The 21,733-nt window shown below is 37.0% G+C and overlaps 1 protein-coding gene across 3 annotated transcripts in view; it reads left to right on the plus strand.

Moving 5' to 3' along the window:
- Positions 1–21,733, plus strand: part of FTO (FTO alpha-ketoglutarate dependent dioxygenase) — a 441,881-nt gene that overhangs the window by 205,502 nt on the left and 214,646 nt on the right. For all 3 annotated transcript variants that reach the window (XM_073225699.1, XM_073225698.1, XM_037001457.2), the window contains exon 5: positions 15,636–15,715. In XM_073225699.1, the coding sequence (XP_073081800.1) occupies positions 15,636–15,715 (80 nt within the window). The remainder of the gene's footprint in view (positions 1–15,635; positions 15,716–21,733) is intronic.

Raw genomic sequence — 21,733 nt, forward strand, 5'->3', positions numbered from 1 at the left:
ATGTATCTTTCCCATTGTTATATAGTTTCTATGAGAGCAGGGACTTTGTTTTGTTTACTGTGCCTAGAATTGTACTTGGTACTTAGTAGTTGCTCATCGAAATATTAAATTAAATATGTAAGGAAGTGTTTTCCTTTGCTGTGAGAACATTCTAAAAGAGTAGTTTTGTGTAGTTTCATAACTGTCTGTATTATGGGTCTCAAGATGGTGAACTGGGCCATCTTAAAGATTTTTCCAAAGACCTTTCAGTTGATAATTTTTTTAAAAAAGTTTATTTTTAGAGCAATTTTAGATCAACAGTAAAACTGAGTAGAAAGTACAGAGTTGCCATACACCACCACCCCCATGCATGCACAGCCTCCCCTCCATCACCATCTGGCACCAGCATGATACATTTGTTACAGTTGATTAACCTACATTGACATGTCATTGTCATCCAAAGCCCATATTTTACATTCAAGTTCATTTGCTATTTTATAGATTTTGTATATCCACCATTATAATATCAGACAGGATAATGTCATTGTCCAAACACTCCTCTGTAATTCTTCTACTTCCTCTTTTCCCCCTCAGTTCCTGGCAGCCATTAATCTTTCTACTGTCTCTGTAGTTTTGCCTTTTCTGGAATGTTGTATACATGGAATTTTACAGTATTTAGTTTTTCACATTGGTCCCTTTCCTTGGTAATATGCTTTAGAGTTTCCTCATTTCTTTTCATGGCTTGATAACTTCTTTCTTTTCAGTGCTAAACAATATTCCATTGTATGTGCCACAGTTTATCCATTCACCTACTGATGGACATTTTGGTTGCTTCCCAGTTTTGGCATCTATGGATACAGTTGCTATAAACATCTGTTGGCAGGTTTTTTGTGTGGACATAAGTTTTCAACTCATTTGGGTAGATATCAAGGAGTGCAATTGATGGATCTTATGGTGAGAGTATGTTAATTTTGTAAAAGACTGCCAAACTCCTTTTCAAAGCAGCTCTGCCATTTTGTATTTCCACCAGTAATGAATTCTGTGTTGTTGCTCTATTATCCTTGTCAGCATTTGGTACTATTAGTGTTGTGGATTTTGTCCGTTCTAATAGATGTCTATCTAGTATTGGTGTCTTAGCATTTTATTTTGAATTTCTCTGATGACATATGACATAGAGATTCTTTCTTATGCTTATTTGTCATCTGTATATCTTCTTTGGTGAGGTGTTGTTCAGGTCTTTTGCCCATTTTTTAACAGTTTTTTATTTTCTTACTGTTGAGTTTTAAGAGTTCTTTGTGTATTTTGGATAACAGTCCTTTGCTGAACATGTCTTTTGCAAATATTTTGTCCCAGTCTATGGCTTGTCTTCTTGGTCACTGTCAAGAGTGACAGTGCGGCTTGTCTTCTTAGACACTGTCAAGAGTGACAGTGTCTTTCACAGAAAGTTTTTAGTTTTTATGAAGTAAAGTTGGTCAATTATTTCTCTCATGGATTGTGCCACTGGTGTTGAATCTAAAGAGTTATTGCCACAGCCAAAGTCATCCAGATTTCCACCCATATTGTCTTCTAGGGGTTTTATACATTTTATATTTGGGTCAGTGATCCTTTTTTAGTTAATTTTTGTGAAAATTATAAGGTCTGTTGTCTAGATTCAGTGTTTTGCATCTGGATGTCTAATTGTTCCAGAACCATTTATTGAAGAGACTGTCTTTGCTTCATTAGATTGCTTTTTGCTCATTTGTCAAGGATAAGTTGACTACATTTATGGGGGTCTAGTTCTGGATTCTCTATTCTGTTCCACTGATCTGTTTGCCTATTCTTTCATCAATACCATGCTGTATTGATTAGTTTTATAGTAAGTCTTGAACTCAGATAATGTTGATCCTCCAACTTTGTTGTTCAGTATTGTATTGGCTCTCCTGCTTCTTCATATAAACTTTAGAATCAGTTTGTTGATGTCCACAAAATAACTTGTTGGGATTGCATTGAATCTATAGATTGAGTTGTGAAGAACTGACATTCTCACAATATTGAGTCTTCTTATCCGTGAACATGGAATATCTCTCAATTTATTTAGTTCTTTGATTTATCAGAATTTTGTGATTTTCTTCATGTAGGTACTTATCTATATAGATTTTATATCTAAGTGTTTCATTTTGGGACATATTAATATAAATGGTAACATGTTTTTACTTTCAGATTCCACTTGGTCATTACTGGATATAGGAAAGTGATTGACTTTGGTATACTAACCTTGTATCCTGTAACTATGCTCTAATTTCTAATTAATTACAGGAGTTTTCTCATTGATTCTTTTGGTTTTTTACAGAGACAGTCACATCATCTGTGACAGTTTTATTTCTTCCTTCCCAATCTGTATACCTTTTATTTCCTTTTTTGTCTTATTTTATTAATATAATGTTGAAAACAAGTAATAAGAAGAGACAGCCTTGCCTTGTTCCTGATCTTAGTGGGGAATATTGGAGTTTTGTACCATTAAGTATGATGTTAGCTGTAGGTTTTTTGTGGATGTTCCTTATCATGTTGAGGAAGTTCCCTTGTAGTCCTAGGTCACTGAGAGTTTTTATTGTGAATTTGTGTTAGATTTTGTCAGTGTCTTTTCTGCATCTATTGATATGATTGATATGATCTTTCTTCTTTAACTTGTCCATGTGATGGATGACATTCATTGATTTTTGAATGCTGAACCAGCTTGCATACCTGGATAAAGTCCACTTTGTATACATTATTGATTCTTTTTTCCAATATTTTGATAGAGATTTTGTATCTATGTTCGTGAGATATATTTGTCTGTATTTTTTTTTTTATTTTTGGTAGATCTTTGCCTGATTTTGGTATAAGGTATCCCTGGGTTTAAAGAATGAGTTAGGATTTCTTTCCTATGCTTTTTTCTTCTGGAGGAGATTGTATAGAATTGGCATAATTTCTTCCTTATATGTTTGGTTGAATTTACCAGTGTACTCATCTGGGCCTTGATACTTCATGTTTTGGAGGATTATTCACTACTCATTCCATTTCTTTAGTAGATATATGCCTACTCAAATTGTTTCTTCTATGAGTTTGGCAGATTGTGTCATTCAAGAAATTGGTCCATTTCATGTAGGGTATCAAATTTGTGAGCACAGAGCTATTCTTAGTATTACTTCATTATCCTATTAATGTTATAGGATTTGTTTGATGTCCATTTTTTCATTTCTTATGTTAGCAATTTGTGTTTTCCCTTGTTTTTTGCTTAGCTTGGGTAGAGGCTTATCAATTCCTCTGTCTTTTCAAAGAATCAGCTGTTTTATTGATTTTCCCTATTGATTTCATGTTTTTGACTTCAATGATTTCTGCTCTAATTTTTGTTTCTTTTTTTTAATGGTTACTTTAGATTTAATTTGCTCTACTTTAAAAAATTTCCTAAAGCAGTAGTTTCTTTTACTGATTTTAGATTTTTTTATTTTTTAACATATACATCCAAAGATATAAATTTTCCTCTTAGTAGTGCTTTTGCTATATTCCACAAATTTTGATAGGCTGTATTTTCATTTTCATATAGTTAAAAATATTTTAAGATTTGCCTTAAGATTTCCTCTTCAACCATGTATTATTTATTATGTAAGTGTGTTGTTTAAGTATTTTGGGATTTTCCAGCTATCTTTCTGTTACTAATTTCTAGTTTAATTCCTTTGTGGTCTGAGAGTAGACATGGTATAATTTCTGTTCTCTAAAATTTGTTAAGGTGTGTTTTTTGCCACAGAATATAGTATATCTTCGTGAATGTTCCTGTGGTCTTGAGAAGAATGTGTATTCACCTAATGTTGGATGAAGTAGGTTATAGATGTCAGTTATATCCAGTTGATTGATGGTGCTCATGAGTTCAACTATAGCCTTAATGATTTTCTGCCTGATGGATGTCTGTCTGTTTCTGATAGGGGATTTTGAAGTCTCCAACTATAATAGTGGATTTGTCCGTTTCTGCTGTTGTGTTACTTATTGCCTCACATATTTTGATGCTCTTTTATAAGGCATATAACATACTAAGGATTATTACCTCTTTTGGAGAACTTGACCCTTTTATCATTGCGATATGCCCCTCTGGATCCCTGATAATTTTCCTTGCTCTGTAGTCTGCTCTGTCTGCAATTCATATAGATATTCCAGCCTTATTTTTATTTGTCTTAGCGTATAATTTATTTCTTCACCCCTTTACTTTTAATCTATATGAATCTTTATATCTAAATGAGTTCCTTGTAGAGATAATACAGTTGGGTTTTTTTTTTTTTTTCTTTGAGAGGGCATCTCTCATATTTATTGATCAAATGGTTGTTAACAACAGTAAAATTCTGTGTAGGGGAGTCAATGCTCAATGCACAATCATTAATCCACCCCAAGCCTAATTGTCGTCAGTCTCCAATCTTCTGAAGCATAATGAACAAGTTCGTACATGGTGAACAAATTCTTACATAATGAATAAGTTCTTACATGGTGAACAGTGCAAGGGCAGTCATCACAGAAACTTTTGGTTTTGATCACGCATTATGAACTATAAACAATCAGGTCAAATATGAATATTCGTTTGATTTTTATACTTGATTTATATGTGGATCCCACATTTCTCCCTTTATAATTATTATTATTATTATTATTATTATTTTTTTAATAAAATGCTGAAGTGGTAGGTAGATGCAAGATAAAGGTAGAAAACATAGTTTAGTGTTGTAAGAGAGCAAATGTAGATGATCAGGTGTGTGCCTGTAGACTGTGTGTTAATCCAAGCTAGACAAGGGCAATGAAACATCCACGGATGCAGAAGATTTCTCTCAAAACAGGGGGGGTGAGGTTCTAAGCCTCACCTCTGTTGATCCCCAATTTCTCACCTGATGGCCCCACTGCGACTGTGCCTGTCTTAGGTTGTTCCTCCCTTGAGGAATCTTACCCATCTCTGGCTAACCAGTCATCTTCCGGGGCCATACAGGGAAATGTAAAGTTGGTAAGTGAGAGAGAAGCAATATTGTTTGAAAAGATTAGCTTTTTACTTCTTTGCAGATTTATGCCCTGGGGCTTCTATGCCCAACATTTGTCTTGAGGTATCTTTACCACTTGGAGAAATTATGATACTTGGTAAATTCGATATGAGGCATGAATTCTATTTAAGTGTTGTAGTTAGGAAGGAAGAAGAAAAGCTATAGAGGTAGCAGATGGAAGAAAATATGGGAAGATTGATTATTTCTTTGACATATCTTCTTGTAGAGTAACTTAAGCATGTATAGGTTTTAAACTACTAATTAAATTGCACACACACATTAACATAATAGGAATACAGTTACATAACCAAAGCAGATCTATAATTACCAGCCATCTCCAGTGAAGCCAAGAAAACCAGTTAGGCACCCTAGGCATTTGTGAAAATTTGTCTATGATACAATGGATATTGTCCAACTGTACTTGAACAGTCTGAGAGAAATCAGACAAATTAAAACAACCCATTCCTGGGAACTGTTCACATCTCATATGTTCGTTTAACCGTAGATAGTCTGTAGTTGTAAGATTTTGGAGCGCTACAACTTGCACTTCTCCTAATTCTTGGTTGAGTTCCAACAGTATAGATCCAGTCAAATTTGTTGTTTTACTGTATGCACAGGCCAGCTTAGATATCTCCTTCTTCATTCCCATGGCAAGTCCAGGAACCGGTGGGATGATTGCAGCTACAGCTGTAGCAGCGCCTGCATCTTTGTTGAGGCTTTTTGATGATCATCTTCTGGTATGAGTCTTCCAGAGAGTGCTGATGTTGGAAGTTCTTTTTCATATAGTATCTTATTAGTTCACTTTCTCGGTAGTCAAATTAGGCTTTGATCCTCTGTATAAACACAAATAGACCCTTTGCCCACACTTTGATATGCCCTTTATACCATTGTGTAGAACTCATTGGAGGTCACCACACAGGAACTGCTTTTTTTTTTTTTTAAGAGAAAGGTATATTATCAGAAAAATGTACCTCCATAGCCGATCATCTGACACCCTTTAAGTGATCAAAATTAAGGATATTTAAAGCATGCATTAATCATTGATTTACAGTTAGTTTTATCCTATCAGGGAGTAATCCCCATTTTTCTTTCTTTTTTTTTGTTATCATTAATCTACACTTACATGAAGAATATTATGTTTACTAGGCTCTCCCCTATACCAGGTCCCCCCTATAAACCCCTTTACAGTCACTGTCCATCAGCATAGCAAGATGTTGTAGAATCACTACTTGTCTTCTCTGTGTTGTACAGCCCTCCCCTTTCTCCCTCCCCCCACTATGCATGCTAATCTTAATACCCCCTTCTTCTTCCCCCACCTTTATCCCTCCCTACACACCCATCCTCCACAGTCCCTTTCCCTTTGGTACCTGTTAGTCCATTCTTGGGTTCTGTGATTCCGCTGCTGTTTTGTTCCTTCAGTTTTTCCTTTGTTCTTATACTCCACAGATGAGTGAAATCATTTGGTATTTCTCTTTCTCCACTTGACTTGTTTCACTGAGCATAATACCCTCCAGCTCCATCCATGTTGCTGCAAATGGTAGGATTTGCCCTCTTCTTCTTATGGCTGAGTAGTATTCCATTGTGTATATGTACCACATCTTTTTTATCCATTCATCTACCGATGGACATTTAGGTTGCTTCCAATTCTTGGCTATTGTAAATAGTGCTGCGATAAACATAGGGTTCATCTGTCTTTCTCAAATTTGATTGCTGTATTCTTAGGGTAAATTCCTAGGAGTAGAATTCCTGGGTCAAATGGTAAGTCTGTTTTGAGCATTTTGATGAACCTCCATACTGCTTTCCACAATGGTTGAACTAATTTACATTCCCACCAGTAGTGTAGGAGGGTTCCCCTTTCTCCACAGCCTTGCCAACATTTGTTGTTTGTCTTTCGGATGGCAGCCATCCTTACTTGTATGAGGTGATACCTCGTTGTAGTTTTAATTTGCATTTCTCTGATAATTAGTGATGTGGAGCATCTTTTCATGTGTCTGTTGGCCATCTGTATTTCTTTTTTGGAGAACTGCTGTTCAGTTCCTCTGCCCATTTTTTTTTTTTTTTTGAGAGGGCATCTCTCATATTTATTGATCAAATGGTTGTCAACAACAATAAAATTCAGTATAGGGGGGGGTCAATGCTCAATGTACAATCATTAATCCATCTCAAGCCTAATTCTCGTCAGTCTCCAATCTTCTGAAGCATAACGAACAAGTTCTTACATGGTGAACGAATTCTTACATAGTGAATAAATTCTTACATGGTGAACAGTACAAGGGCAGTCATCACAGAAACTTTCGGTTTTGATCACGCATTATGACCCCTAAACAATCAGGTCAAATATGAATATTCATTTGATTTTTGTACTTGATTTATATGTTGATCCCACATTTCTACTTCTATTATTATTATTATTTTTATTTTTAATAAAATGCTGAAGTGGTAGGTAGATGCAAGATAAAGGTAGAAAACATAGTTTAGTGCTGTAAGAAGGCAAATGTAGATGATCAGATGATCAGGTGTGTGCCTATGGACTAAGTATTAATCCAGGCTAGACAAGGGCAGCAAGACATCCACGGATGCAGAAGATTTCTCTCAAAGCAGGGGGGTGAGGTTCTGAGCCTCACCTCTGTTGATCCCCAAATTCTCACCTGATGGCCCCCAGGCGACTGTGCCTGTCTTAGGTTGTTCCTCCGTTGAGGAATCTTACCCGTCTCTCCTCTGCCCATTTTTTAATTGGATTATTTGTTTTTTGTTTGTTGAGGCGTCTGAGCTCTTTATATATTTTGATCGTCAAGCCTTTATCAGATCTGTTATTTACAAATATATTCTCCCATACTGTAGGGTTCCTTTTGTTCTATGGATGGTGTCTTTTGCTGTACAGAAGCTTTTCAGCTTAATATAGTCCCACTTGTTCATTTTTGCTGTTGTTTTCCTTGCCCGGGGAGATATGTTCAAGAAGAGGTCACTCATGTTTATGTCTAAGAGGTTTTTGCATATGTTTTTTTCTACGAGTTCTAAAATGACTTACATTCAGGTCTTTGATCCATTTTGAATTTACTTTTGTATATGGGGTTAGACAATGATCCAGTTTCATTCTCCTACATGTAGCTGTCCAGTTTTTCCAGCACCATCTGTTGAAGAGACTGTCATTTTGCCATTGTATGTCAATGGCTCCTTTATCAAATATTAATTGACCAGGTATGTTTGGGTTAATGTCTGGAGTTTCTAGTCTGTTCCACTGGTCTGTGGCTCTGTTCGGAGTCTCCAGTCTGTTCCACTGGTCTGTGGCTCTGTTCTTGTGCCAGTACCAAATTGTCTTGATTACTATGGCTTTGTAGTAGTGCTTGAAGTTGGGGAGTGAGATCCCCTCTACTTTATTCTTCTTTCTCAGGATTGCTTTGGCTATTCGGGGTCTTTGGTGTTTCCATATGAATTTTTGGATTATTTGTTCCAGTTCTTTGAAGAATGTTGCTGGTAATTTGATAGGGATTGCATCAAATCTGTATATTGCTTTGGGCAGGATGGCCATTTTGACGATATTAATTCTTCCTAGCCATGATCATGGGATGAGTTTCCATTTGTTAATGTCCCCTTTAATTTCTCTTAAGAGTGACTTGTAGTTGTCAGGGTATAGGTCTTTCACTTCTTTGGTTAGATTAATTCTTAGGTATTATATTCTTTTTGATGCAATTGTGAATGGAATTGTTTTCCTGATTTCTCTTTCTATTGGTTCATTGTTAGTGCATAGGAAAGCTACAGATTTCTGTGTGTTAATTTTGTATCCTGCAACTTTGCTGTATTCCGATATCAGTTCTAGTAGTTTTGGAGTGGAGTCTTTAGGGTTTTTTATGTACAATATCATGTCATCTGCAAATAGTGACAGTTTAACTTCTTCTTTACCAATCTGGATTCCTTGTATTTCTTTGTTTTGTCTGATTGCCGTGGCTAGGACCTCCAGTACTATGTTAAATAGCAGTGGGGAGAGTGAGCATCCCTGTCTAGTTCCCAATCTCAGAGGAAAAGCTTTCAGCTTCTCGCTGTTCAGTATAATGTTGGCTGTGGGTTTATGATATATGGCCTTTATTATGTTGAGGTACTTGGCCTGTACACCCATTTCGCTGAGAGTTTTTATCATGAATGGATATTGAATTTTGTCAAATGCTTTTTCAGCATCTATGGAGATGATCATGTGGTTTTTGTCTTTCTTTTTGTTTATGTGGTGGATGATGTTGATGGATTTTCGAATGTTGTACCATCCTTGCATCCCTGGGATGAATCCCACTTGGTCATGGTGTATGATCCTTTTGATACACTTTTGAATTCTGTTTGCTAATATTTTATTGAGTATTTTTGCGTCTATATTCACTAGGGATATTGGTCTGTAATTTTCTTTTTTGGTGGGGTGTTTGCCTGGTTTTGGTATTAGGGTGATGTTGGGTTCATAGAATGAGTTTGGGAGTATTCCCTCCTCTTCTATTTTTTGGAAAACTTAAAGGAGAATGTGTATTATGTCTTCTCTGTGTGTCTGATAAAATTCCAATGTAAATCAGTCCGGCGTGCTGTTTTTTTTCTTGGGTAGTGTTTTGATTACCATTTCAATTTCTTTGCTCGTAATCGGTTTGTTTAACTTTTGTGTTTCTTCCTTGGTCATTCTTGGAAGGTTGTATTTTTCTAGGAAGTTGTCCATTTCTTCTAGGTTTTCCAGCTTGTACGCATATAGGTTTTCATAGTAGTCTTTAATAATTCTTTGTATTTCTATGGAGTCTGTCTTAATTTTTCCATTCTCATTTCTGATTCTGTTGATTTGTATTGATTCTCTTTTTCTCTTAATAAGTTTGGCTAGAGGCTTATCTATTTTGTTTATTTTCTCAAAGAACCAGCTCTTGGTTTCACTGATTTTTGCTATTTTATTCTTCTCAATTTTGTTTATTTCTTCTCTGATCTTTATTATGTCCCTCCTTCTGCTGACTTTAGGCCTCATTGGTTCTTCTTTTTCCAATTTCTATAATTGTGATGTTAGACTATTCATTTGGGATTGTTCTTCCTTCTTCAAGTGTGCCTGGATCGCTATATACTTTCCTCTTAGGACTGCTTTTGCTGCGTCCCACAGAAGTGGGGGCTTAGTGTTGTTGTTGTCATTTGTTTCTATATATTCCTTGATCTCTGTTTTAATTTGTTCGTTCATCCATTGATTATTTAGGAGCATGTTGTTAAGCCTCCATGTGTTTGTGAGCCTTTTTGTTTTCTTTGTAGAGTTTATTTCTACTTTTATACCTTTGTGGTCTGAAAAATTGGTTGGTAGAATTTCAATATTTTGGATTTTGCTGAGGCTCTTTTTGTGGGCTAGTATGTGGCCTATTTTGGAGAATGTTCCATGTGCACTTGAGAAGAATGTATATCCTTTTGTTTTTGGGTGTAGAGTTCTATAGATGTCTATTAGGTCCATCTGTTCTAGTGTGTTGTTCAGTGCCTCTGTGTCCTTACTTATTTTCTGCCCGGTGGATCTATCCTTTGGGGTGAGTGGTGTGTTGAAGTCTCTTAAAATGAATTCATTGCAGTCTATTTCCCCCTTTAGTTCTGTTAGTATTTGTTTCACATATGCTGGTGCTCCTGTTTTGGGTGCATATATATTTAGAATGGTTATATCCTCTTGTTGGACTGAGCCCTTTATCATTATGTAGTGTCCTTCTTTATCTCTTGTTACTTTCTTTGTTTTGAAGTCTATTTTGTCTGATATTAGTACTGCAACCCCTGCTTTCTTCTCACTGTTGTTTGCCTGAAATATGTTTTTCCATCCCTTGGCTTTTAGTCTATGCTTGTCTTTGGGTTTGATGTGAGTTTCTTGTAAGCAGCATATAGATGGGTCTTGCTTTTTTATCCATTCTGTTACTCTGTGTCTTTTGATTGGTGCATTAAGTCCATTTACATTTAGGGTGACTATTGAGAGATATGTACTTATTGCCATTGCAGGCTTTAAATTCGTGGTTACCAAAGGTTCAAGGTTAGCCTCTTTAGTGTCTTACTCCCTAACTTAGCTCGCTTATTGAGCTGTTATATACACTGTCTGGAGATTCTTTTCTTCTCTCCCTTCTTATTCCTCCTCCTCCATTCTTCATATGTTGTGTGTTTTGTTCTGTGCTCTTTTTAGGAGTGCTCCCATCTAGAGCAGTCCCTGTAAGATGCCCTGTAGAGGTGGTTTGTGGGAAGCAAATTCCCTCAGCTTTTGCTTGTCTGGGAATTGTTTAATTCCACCATCATATTTAAATGATAGTCGTGCTGGATACAGTATCCTTGGTTCAAGGCCCTTCTGTTTCATTGCATTGAGTATATCATGCCATTCTCTTCTGGCCTGTAGGGTTTCTGTCGAGAAATCTGATGTTAGCCTGATGGGTTTTCCTTTAAAGGTGTCCTTTTTCTCTCTAGCTGCCTTTAAAATTCTTTCCTTTTCTTTGATCTTTGCCATTTTAATTATTATGTGTCTTGGTGTTGTCCTCCTTGGATCCTTTCTGTTGGGGGTTCTGTGTATTTCCGTGGTCTGTTTGATTATTTCCTCCCCCATTTTGGGGAAGTTTCCAGCAGTTATTTCTTCCAAGATACTTTCCATCCCTTTTCCCCTCTCTTCTTCTTCTGCTACCCCTATAATACGGATATTGTTCCTGTTTTATTGGTCACACAGTTCTCTTAATATTGTTTCATTCCTGGAGATCCTTTTATCTCACTCTATGTCATCTTCTATGTGTTCCTGTTCTCTGGTTTCTATTCCATCAATGACCTCTTGCATCTTATCCATTCTGCTTATAAATCCTTCCAGAGTTTGTTTCATTTCTGTAATCTCCTTCCTGGCATCTGTGATCTCCCTCTGGACTTCATCCCATTTCTCTTGCATATTTCTCTGCATCTCTGTCAGCATGTTTATGATTTTTATTTTGAATTCTTTGTCAGGAAGACTGGTTAGGTCTGTCTCCTTCTCTGGTGTCTCTGTGATCTTGGTTTGCCTGTAATTTTGTCTTTTCATGTGGATAGGAATAGTTTGCAGAGCTGGGAAGAGTGACGGCTGGAAGAACTTCCCTTCTTATTGGTTTGTGGCCTTCCTCTCCTGGGAGTACAGCGACCTCTAGTGGCTTGTGCTGGGTAGGTGCGCGCAGGCAGTGCTTCTGCTTCCTACCTGGCTGCTATGGAGTTTATCTCCACTGTGGCACGGCGTGGCCTGGCTCGGGCTGCTGCTCCAAAATGTTGGAGCCGCGTTGGAGGGGGACCCGCGGGGAGGCTATTTATCTCTGTAAGGGGCCTCCATGCTCCCTGCTGCCCAGGGGATTAGAGTGCCCAGAGATCCCCAGATTCCCTGCCTCTTAACTAAGTGTCCTGCTCTGCCTCTTTAAGACTTCTCAAAAGCACCCGCCAAAACAAAACAACGACAAAAACAACAAAAAAAAGGCTGCTCGTTTTTCTTTATTCTCTGGCGCCAGCCTCAGGCACCCGCTCACTGGTCTTGCTGCCCTGTTTCCCTAGTTATGGGGTCCCTGTCCCTTTAAGACTTCCAAAAAGTACTCGCCAAAACAAAACAACAACAACAACAACAACAAAAAATAGCCGGTCACTTTTCTTTTGTCTTCCGGCGCCGGCCTCCGGTACCCGCTCACAGGTCTTGCTGCCGTGTTTCCCTAGTATCCAGGACCCCACGCATGCACTGTGTCTGCGCTCTGGTCCGGATGGCTGGGGCTGGGTGTTCAGCAGTCCTGGGCTCCCTCTCCCTCTCCGCCCGACTCCTCTCCTCCCGCCGGGAGCTGGGGGGATGGGCGCTCAGGCCCGCGGGGCCGGGGTTTGTATCTTACCCCCTTCGGGAGGCACTGAGTTCTCGCAGGTGTGGATGTGGTCTGGATGTTGTTCTGTGTCCTCTGGTCTTTATTCTAGGAAGAGTTGTCTTTGTTATATTTTCATAGGTATATGTGGTTTTGGGAGGAGATTTCCACTGCTCTACTCATGCCGCCATCTTGGCTCCGCCTCTGGGTTTTGTTTTTTATCCAGTTTGATGACCTTTATCTTTTAATTGGTGTTTTTACTCCATTAACATTTAAAGTGATTATTGATATAGTTGGATTACTATCTACATTATTCATTAATATTTTCTATTTGTTGCCTTTGTTCTTTGTTCTTATTTTTCTCTTTGGCCATCATTTCTTCAAACATTCTTTTGTGTTATTTGCCTTCCCCTGAGACTCAAGTTACATTATGTTAAATTGCTTAATAGTATCTTCCAGCTCATTGATGATGCCCTTTCATTTTTTTTGTAGTCCTTTTTCTCTGTGCACTTCATTTTGGGTAGTTTCTATTTCTGTGTATCTTAGTTCAGTGATTGTTTCTTCTGCAGTGTCTAAAGTACTGTGTTTCTCATTCAGTGTAATTTTTAATATTTCAGATTCTACATTTTCTATGTTTAAAAGCTTCATTTTATTTATTTATATATATATGAAAGAAAAAAGATACATGTATCTTATATATCATATGTCTTTCATTTCTCTCCTCTGTTATTTTTTTTTAACATTCTACCACAGCTTTATATAAAGTTGAACCATTACTTTTAAATAGATAACATAATGGGATTTCATCAGCCACATGAAGCTCCACAATTAAAAGTTCCACATTTAAAAGATTATCTGCAGGAACCTTTGTCTGGAAACAGCATGAAAGGAGCTGCTAGGATATAAATCTAATCATGAGTTAAGATTGTGTGCCTTCAGGGCCACATAGAATTATTTATATCAGAGTTGAGACCCTTCCTTGCAAATCAGCAGATATTCTTAAACCTGTGTGTCCTCTGTTACTTCTTGAATGGATGCTGGATATTGCAAGTTTCAGATTCTACATTTTCTATCTTTAGAAGCTTCATTTTATTTATTTGTTGGGTGCCTGATTTTGTTAAATTCATGGAGTATTGGACTTTGCTGTAATGAGTAATTATATTATTTGGAAAAAGTTGGATCCTTTTGAGGCTTGCTTTCAAGCTATTAGGTGGCACTAGAGCAGCCTTTAATATAGGACTTCTACTTAGATGATGCTTTTCTAAGAAACTGCCCATTATGTCATTTACTAGGACACATTGTGGCTACTGAGAACAAAAACTATTCCTGGTCTAGTGTGAAGTCTCAGATATGTTCCCAGAAAGCCTATTGCTTCCTGGTGCTTCTTTTCTTGCCTCTGGAAAGTTTTTATTCATACTTGCACAGGTCAGTGCTCTGCCAAAGACTTGAAGGAACTCTTCTGCAGATGTCTGTTTGCTCTCTCTCTGGGTTCTTCTATTCCAGTTTCTGCCTTACAAGTCATACTTGCCTTGGCCCTCCTAAACTCCAGTCTTTGGCTTCACAACTCAGTAAGAAGGAAAACTGAAAACTCTGGGTTCTATTTGACTTTGCTCTCCATACTCTGTGTCTTTGAAACTGTTCCTAGGTAGTAAGTTAGGACAATTGTAGGTATTTTTATTTTATTTTATTTAGATGTATTTATTTCTCTTATCTTTGGAACTGTATCATGTTCTGTTTTCCAGCCTTTGTTTCTTGTTTTTGGTCTGTTTTATACTTAAAGGTAGGAGGGCAAAGCTTGTCACTGTTACTCCAAAATGTCCAGAAGCAGGAGTCATTCAGTTAGCATTTTGCATTTCCATTCTTTTGTTTAGGGATAATACTGTAGATGATTTTTGCTGACATGTAAGGGGTGTGGTGGTCTTTGACTTTCTGTTCAAATCATTGTCTTTCTTGTATCTTGGTAGGAAGCCCTTGTTGCCTACATAGGAAATCATGCATTGCTGGGGAACAGTAGTATTTAGTGCTCTCCTATATTGTAGAGAAAGTGATGTCCTAAGCAGAGGTGATGCAGATTTCGCCTGACATGTGGCACAGTTTCGTAGAATATACAACTTGGCTATTGGTTTTTCTTCCAGAGCATGTTGTTGGTTTTAGGCCTATTCTTCAGCTAATGAATTCACCACCTACTCCATCCTTAGGTTGTGAATCCACAGGCTCGAATTCTTTTCTGAGAGCCAGTGCTTTGCAACATGCTGAGTTGGGTTGGTTTGTTGCCTGGAAAATTGTTAGGGCAAAATTGATACTTTGGAGAGAGAAAGAGGCAGATATTCAGATAAAAGATGTTCAACCTCAAATAATATAAAAGAATTTTTGGCTTATTATCTACAGGCATTGGTAGGATTAGATACATCATGAGAAAGAGAAAGAAATTCAATCCGTAAATAGTAAACTTTGTGGTGAGTAGGCATTATAAAGTCACACAGTAAGTAGAATAGCCATGCATCCTGTTTGTAGGACAGCCCTAGTTTACCCCTGTTGTTCTGGAATAATTATTAATAACATCCCCTTTCACTCTTCAAAGTGTCATGGTTTTGATGTTTATATATGTGTGTCTAATATATGTATTATACATGCACACACATATATAAACTTACCCTACTTATAAAAAGTGGTTTAAAGAATACAAAAGAAGTGTTAATTCCTGGTTATGTTGTTCTCCTTGAATGATTGATTTACTGTTTACTTTGTATTTTGTTAAATAGTATATAGTGACTAATAAATGTGTGTGTGGTTTTATGTTTTTTAATTTTTGGTATTTTTCCTGCAGATGATCTCAATGCCACCCACCAACACTGTGTTTTGGCTGGCTTTCCACCTCGGTTTAGTTCCACCCACCGAGTGGCAGAGGTAAGTATAAATAAAAATGTGATTCAAACTTAACTGGATGTGACAGAAATGGTTGAATGAGCAATTTAACATAGAGCTTTGGAAGAGTATTTGATAGGAAAATTGCTTCCATCTAACTAGACTGTAGTCCCTATTTACTTGCTTTTTAAATTTTGAGTTTTTTGGGTTAAAAAGCTTTTAAAAAGTGTATTTGCAGTGTGGGATAAGTATATTTTGCTTCTTTGGGTTTATGTTTCTTGGAGAAGTTAAATACCATTGGCAGGTGTTGCTAGTTAGAGATTTTCTAAGGGGTTAGTATCTGTCAAGGTCAAGGGTAGGAGATGGCCAGAAGGAAATGGGGTGGATTTTTGTGTTTGTGCACACGTTAGCTGTGACTGGGCTTGCGTGGTTGAGAATTTACATTTGCATTAACTTTTTGGTCAGGCTCCTGGGCATGTGAATGTAAATTAAGGAGAAAGTTACAGTGGTGCCAAGGAATTTCTGACTCCCCAGTTGTGTTCATAATCCAGCCTTTAGTGCTAAATTTTGCCACCACTTGTAGTGGCTGATGGTCAGCTGATTGGACTAGTTCAGAGTGGAAACTTAAGAGATGAGGAAAACTCTTAGTAGTCATGCTGGGGTGCTGTGTGCTCAGTTAAGAGGGGTTTCAGAGAGCAGTGGAATAATCATGAAAAGGATTGTAAGTTAACTTTGTATGCAAGCTTGTTATCTGTGCTTTGCTTTTATAGCTTGACTTTCATCCAACCACAGGGGTCCCATGGGAGAAAGTTGGGCAAAAGGGATGCAACAAGGTGGCAGGGAAGTGCAAGCACAAGGCCTTTTCAGTCCTGAGATTGTGTGAGTCTATAGGCAGTGTCATGTCTTTGGGTAATTCAGTTTCTCTAGGGGACTGTCACATTGCTGTGTGGTGTAGAGGGCATGAGTGTCTGTTTAAATCCAGGTGCCAGCAAGCCCATCAAGCAGTCTTTCCTCTCTTTCTCCTTATCTCCCTTGCTTCTCTCTTTCATTCACTCATTCATCTAAGTATTTGAGTACCTGTTAGGTGTTCAGCAGCTCTATAAACTTGAGAGAGAGAGCCATCAACATGACAGTTGTGGCCACTGCCTTTGTTTAATTTTCATTTTAGTTGGGGAGACAAATAAACACACAAAATTTATCTGAGATGCCTAAAAGTAAGTTCTGTTAGGAAGTCAGGAAGGAAGGAAGGAGCAAAGGAAGGGAAAAAAAGGAAGTGAGCTAGCATTTATAGAGCATCTAATATGTGCTTCGTATTGTACAAAAACCCTCCATTTTTGTAATACAAGATGTTGTAGGCATCTGTCTTTCTAGCTTTCAGCCTTCCAAGTATCCTTGTCTTGTGGTCACTTTGAGCGTGTGACTACTTAAGTATATCCTTGCGTCTTTCATAATCTAATCTGGAATAATAGCTGCTTAGTGCTGTGTTCGGAGGGCTGGTACAAAATGATGGATAAAAGTTTGGGAAAATATATTTGATGATGATAACAGTTATACTTAATTGGTAATGTTGTGAGGATTAAATGAGTTAATGCATGTAAGTCTTTTAGAACAGTGGCTGGTGTACAATATGCATTCAAAGAATGTCAGCCACTATTATGATTAAATTTTTTCTGCTATTATTGCTGCTACTACTACTACTACTATCTTTACATGTATCCTGATGAAAAGCTAATAGGAGACAGGAACAACCACAGCTCTTTGTGTAGGAGGCTATTCTGTCTCTATTTATACAGTAGAGCATATACAATAAAACAAGAGACATTAAATTATCAATGCTTCTCAATTTTAAGAGTTGCTGTTGATTGCAAGCTACTGTTCAGAATAAAAGAAGTAATTTAATTAATTCATCCATTCTGCAATCTTGTTGAACTTTCCAGTATTCAAAGTATTCAGTTAGGTGCTTAGGAATGGTTGACATGTTTGGTGTCTTTAAGATGCTTATGTACTAGGAGTAGGTATTGTACAGAATAGAGAGTAAGAAAATAGACAAGGCTTTCTGGGTGAGGTGACATATAGGAGCTGAACATGTAGGGATTCGGGGAATTTAGGACATTTTGAACAGCTAATGCGGTGAGGACTCAGGTGGAAATCTTACGGGATGGGGATACATAGGGCTATTGAGTGGCCATACTTGGACTGGATCCCAGATAGCAGATAAGGCTGATACCTCCATGGGACCAGATTGCAAAAGACCTAGGATGTCAGAGTAGGTGTTTGCACTTGAGTTCGTTAACAGGTGGGGGTTACTGATTATTTGTTATCTTGGTAGTGATGCATTAGAGACATATTTAGTAAGACGAAAATGATAAGAGACATCAGTTAAACTAAGCATCAATGAAATGTACCTGAACCAAGGTGGTGACAGCAGGAAAAAGAAGGCATTCCTGTGAGTAGACAGTGTCAGGCTTGGCCATGTAGAGAGAGGGATGTAGTGAATGAATGAATGAATGAGCGAATGAGCAAACCAGTCAAACTTTGTTGGATGCTTTTCATCTGCCAGGTTCTTGAATGGCTCTGGGAGATTCGGAGATGACACCATTAGTAGAAGCAGGGAGTCTAAGACATTAGGGGAAGAAATAGTTCCTCATGTTTTGAACAGGCTGCTTTGGAGCTGCCACGTGGGGAAGTCTAACAGAAATTAGAAATACGGGCCTAAAACTTCTGAGAGATTAGGGAACCTCTACTCTACCTCCTGCAAGAAATACACACATACACAAAAGTTCAGTGTGAAAAGGACCCCTCTGGCCTTGTTTCCTTTTTTCTAGGTGGACTACTTTTATGAGAGTAGCTGTGTTTTCAAATAACTTGAGGTTTAGCTTTTTCTTCTTACTCATAGCTGTATTTGTATCTTCTGATTTTTAGGCAAAATTGTGAGCATGAATTAAATACCTTATAATGAAGTGTTAGATATGTGTAGCGATGCTCTTGGGAGAAAAAACATTACCTTAATGTCTTTTATATTCTTAGTTCTTCATGACATTTTACTGCTTAAGACATATATGATGGGAGTGATGTGACTGCCTTGCTTTCTATATTATAGACCAGGGTCAGCAAACTATGGCGCATGGGCCAGGCAGCTGTTTTGGAAATACAATTTTAATTGGAACACAGCAACACTCATTTGTTTATATATTGTTTATGGCTGCTTTGGAGCTGTAGTGACAAATCAGCCACTATACAGATCTTAGGAAGTACAAACCAAAATATTTACTATCTGGCCTTTTAAGAAAAAGTTTGCTGACTCTTATACGTGACCAAGTGTATACATACTTTAAAAATCACCTTGAAGTTAAAAGTAATTTTTAAAAATCACCATTTTAAGGTAACTTTTTATTTCTACCAAAGTATTTCTGTAGAAGTCAAAAACAGTAATATTCAGTGCTGGTAAAGTTACTGGTACATTACTTTATATACTTCTAGTAGTTTTTCTAACTGGTATACTTTTTGGAAAGCTATATGGAGGTATGCATAAAAATATTTGTATCTTTGATCTCATAATACTGTTTTTGGGAAATAATTCAAAAGAATGTGTGTGTATTTATTTATGTATATGAAGTGGGTTTGTGTATATATTTATATATATAGAGAGATGTTTCTTTAGCATGATTAGTAATAGCAAAAAGTTGGATAGAATCTCAGTGCCTTTATAGTATGTGACTAGTTAATAAAGTTTTTTTATCACGTCACTGAGCAACGATTGAAAATGGTAGCTTTGAGTACTTATGTACAGAGAGTGAAAAACTATATACAATGATATGTATATACTGATTACAATTGTGTGGGCAAAAAATCACATGCACTAAAAATAATTAAAATAGGGTAAGGTGGTGGGATTATGTTTCTGTCTTACTTAAAAATTTTTATTTCATCCTAAATTATTGTTTTCAGTAATAAAAGAGGAAGAAACAATCCATGTAACTTTATAGCCCTCACTTACTCTATTAATGTCTTCTCCTTCATACAATATAAACATTACATGCCTTATCTGAGCCAAACAAAAAGATTTGCTATTTTCTGTCTATTCACAATATGTAGGAAATTGTTTTAAGGAAATGATGTTTTAAAATTGATATAAGTTAATGACGGAAGAAATCTATTCAGGTTTTTGGGTGCATATGACTGAATTGAGATCTGATGACTCTCGACCTTTATTAGATTTTAGATTTTTACTGATTGTTACAGAATGTTCGTGAAATTCAAGACAGAATATCTTTTTTTTTTAAACTTAAATTTTATGTATAATTTTATTTTGAATAGGTAATTACTCAAATGGTTCAAATTTGGAAAGTATCTAGGAGTATACAGTTCAAGTCTCTTTCTACTCAGGCCAACTAGCTCCTCTTCCCCAGAGGCAACCAAGGTCATCAGATTCTTGTTACCCTTTCTGTGATACTTACGTACATACAGAAGCAAATATGTATGTAATTAAAAAGTATTTTTTATACAAATGGTACCTACTCTCCACACCACTCTGCACTTTTTGTTTTGTTTCAGCAAACCTTAGTAATAACTACTTATCAAAATGTAATTCTTACCTTAGAGTGGGCACTGTTTTTTTAGTGTGACACTAAAAGCACAAGCAACCAAAGGGAAAAATAGGTACATTTTACTTCATTCAAATTGAAAAAACTTTTATGCTTCAAAGGGTACCATCAAGAAAGTGAAAAGACAACCCACAGATTGGAAGGAAATATTTGCAAATCATACATCTCACAAGGTACTTGTCTTTAGAATATATAAATAACTCTTACAGCTCAGTAATTAAAAGCCAACTTTTAAAAATGGCACAAGGTCTGAATAGGCATGTCTGCAAAGAAAATTGACGAATGGCCAATAAACACGTGAAAAGATGCTCAACATCATTGGTCATCAGGGAAACGCAAATCAAAGTCACAAGGAGCTACTACTTCCCACGCACTAGAATGACTAGGTAATCAAACTCACAGTAACAAGTGTTGGTGAAGATGAGTGGAAATCGGAACCACTGGAGGGAATGTGAAATGTTGCAGCCACTTTGGAAAACTGTATGGCGCTTCCTCAGAAGGTTACAGAGTTACTATATGATCTAGCAATTCCATGCCTACCCACAGACCCAAGAGAAGGGAAAATTTGGACATGAATGTTCATAGCTCGATTCATAATTGCCCTAAAGTAGAAGCAGCCCAAAGGTTCATCATCTAATGAATGGGGTTAAGCAAAAGGCCTATAGATATGCCTATCCATACAATTGAGTATTACTTGGCAATAAAAGGGAATGGAGTACTGATACCTAGATGAACCTTGAAAATATTATGCTAAGTGAAAGAAACCAGTCATACAAGACTAATTGTATGATTTCATTTATATGCAATGACCAGAATAGACATATCTATAGACATGAAAGTAGATTAGTGGTTGCCTAGGGCTGGGGAGGCTGATGGAAATGGGAGGGGGTAACTGCTGAGAGCTACAGGATTTCTTTTTGGGGGTGATAAGCATGTTCTAAAAGTAATAGTGATGGCTGCACAACTCTGAATGTACCAAGAAAAATCAAATTGTATGCCTTACGTGTATGAATTTTTTGACATGTGAATTATATCTCAATAAAACTGTTATAAAAAAAATGAAACAAAACAAAAACCCAGGCCCGATGATAGGTTCTTTACATCAAATAAAACACTGTACACCCAGGAAAAATGTATCTCTCTCTTCCTTCCTTTATTTATTTATTTTGGCTCAAGTATTTCTCTACCCTAGTTTAATTAGTCCCCTATTGAGAGGAACTATAGGTTGTTTCCAATAATTTGTTATAAGAAATAACATTGCAATTAATAACCCCTTATGTAGGTGCAAGTAGAATATGTTTATAGAGAGTGTCATTTAAAAAGGTGTTGTAGGAGTGGCTGTGGGAGAAAAGTGAGTTGTAATTCAGCTGCATTTTTGGTTTTTTTCTTTGTAGTAAATTGGAGCTGCCTGCCTGCCCATGTGCTCCCAGCACTGAGATCTTCATATTAAAATAAT

The sequence above is a fragment of the Manis javanica genome, chromosome 17 (assembly GCF_040802235.1).
Source record: "Manis javanica isolate MJ-LG chromosome 17, MJ_LKY, whole genome shotgun sequence".
Taxonomy (NCBI): Eukaryota; Metazoa; Chordata; class Mammalia; order Pholidota; family Manidae; genus Manis; species Manis javanica.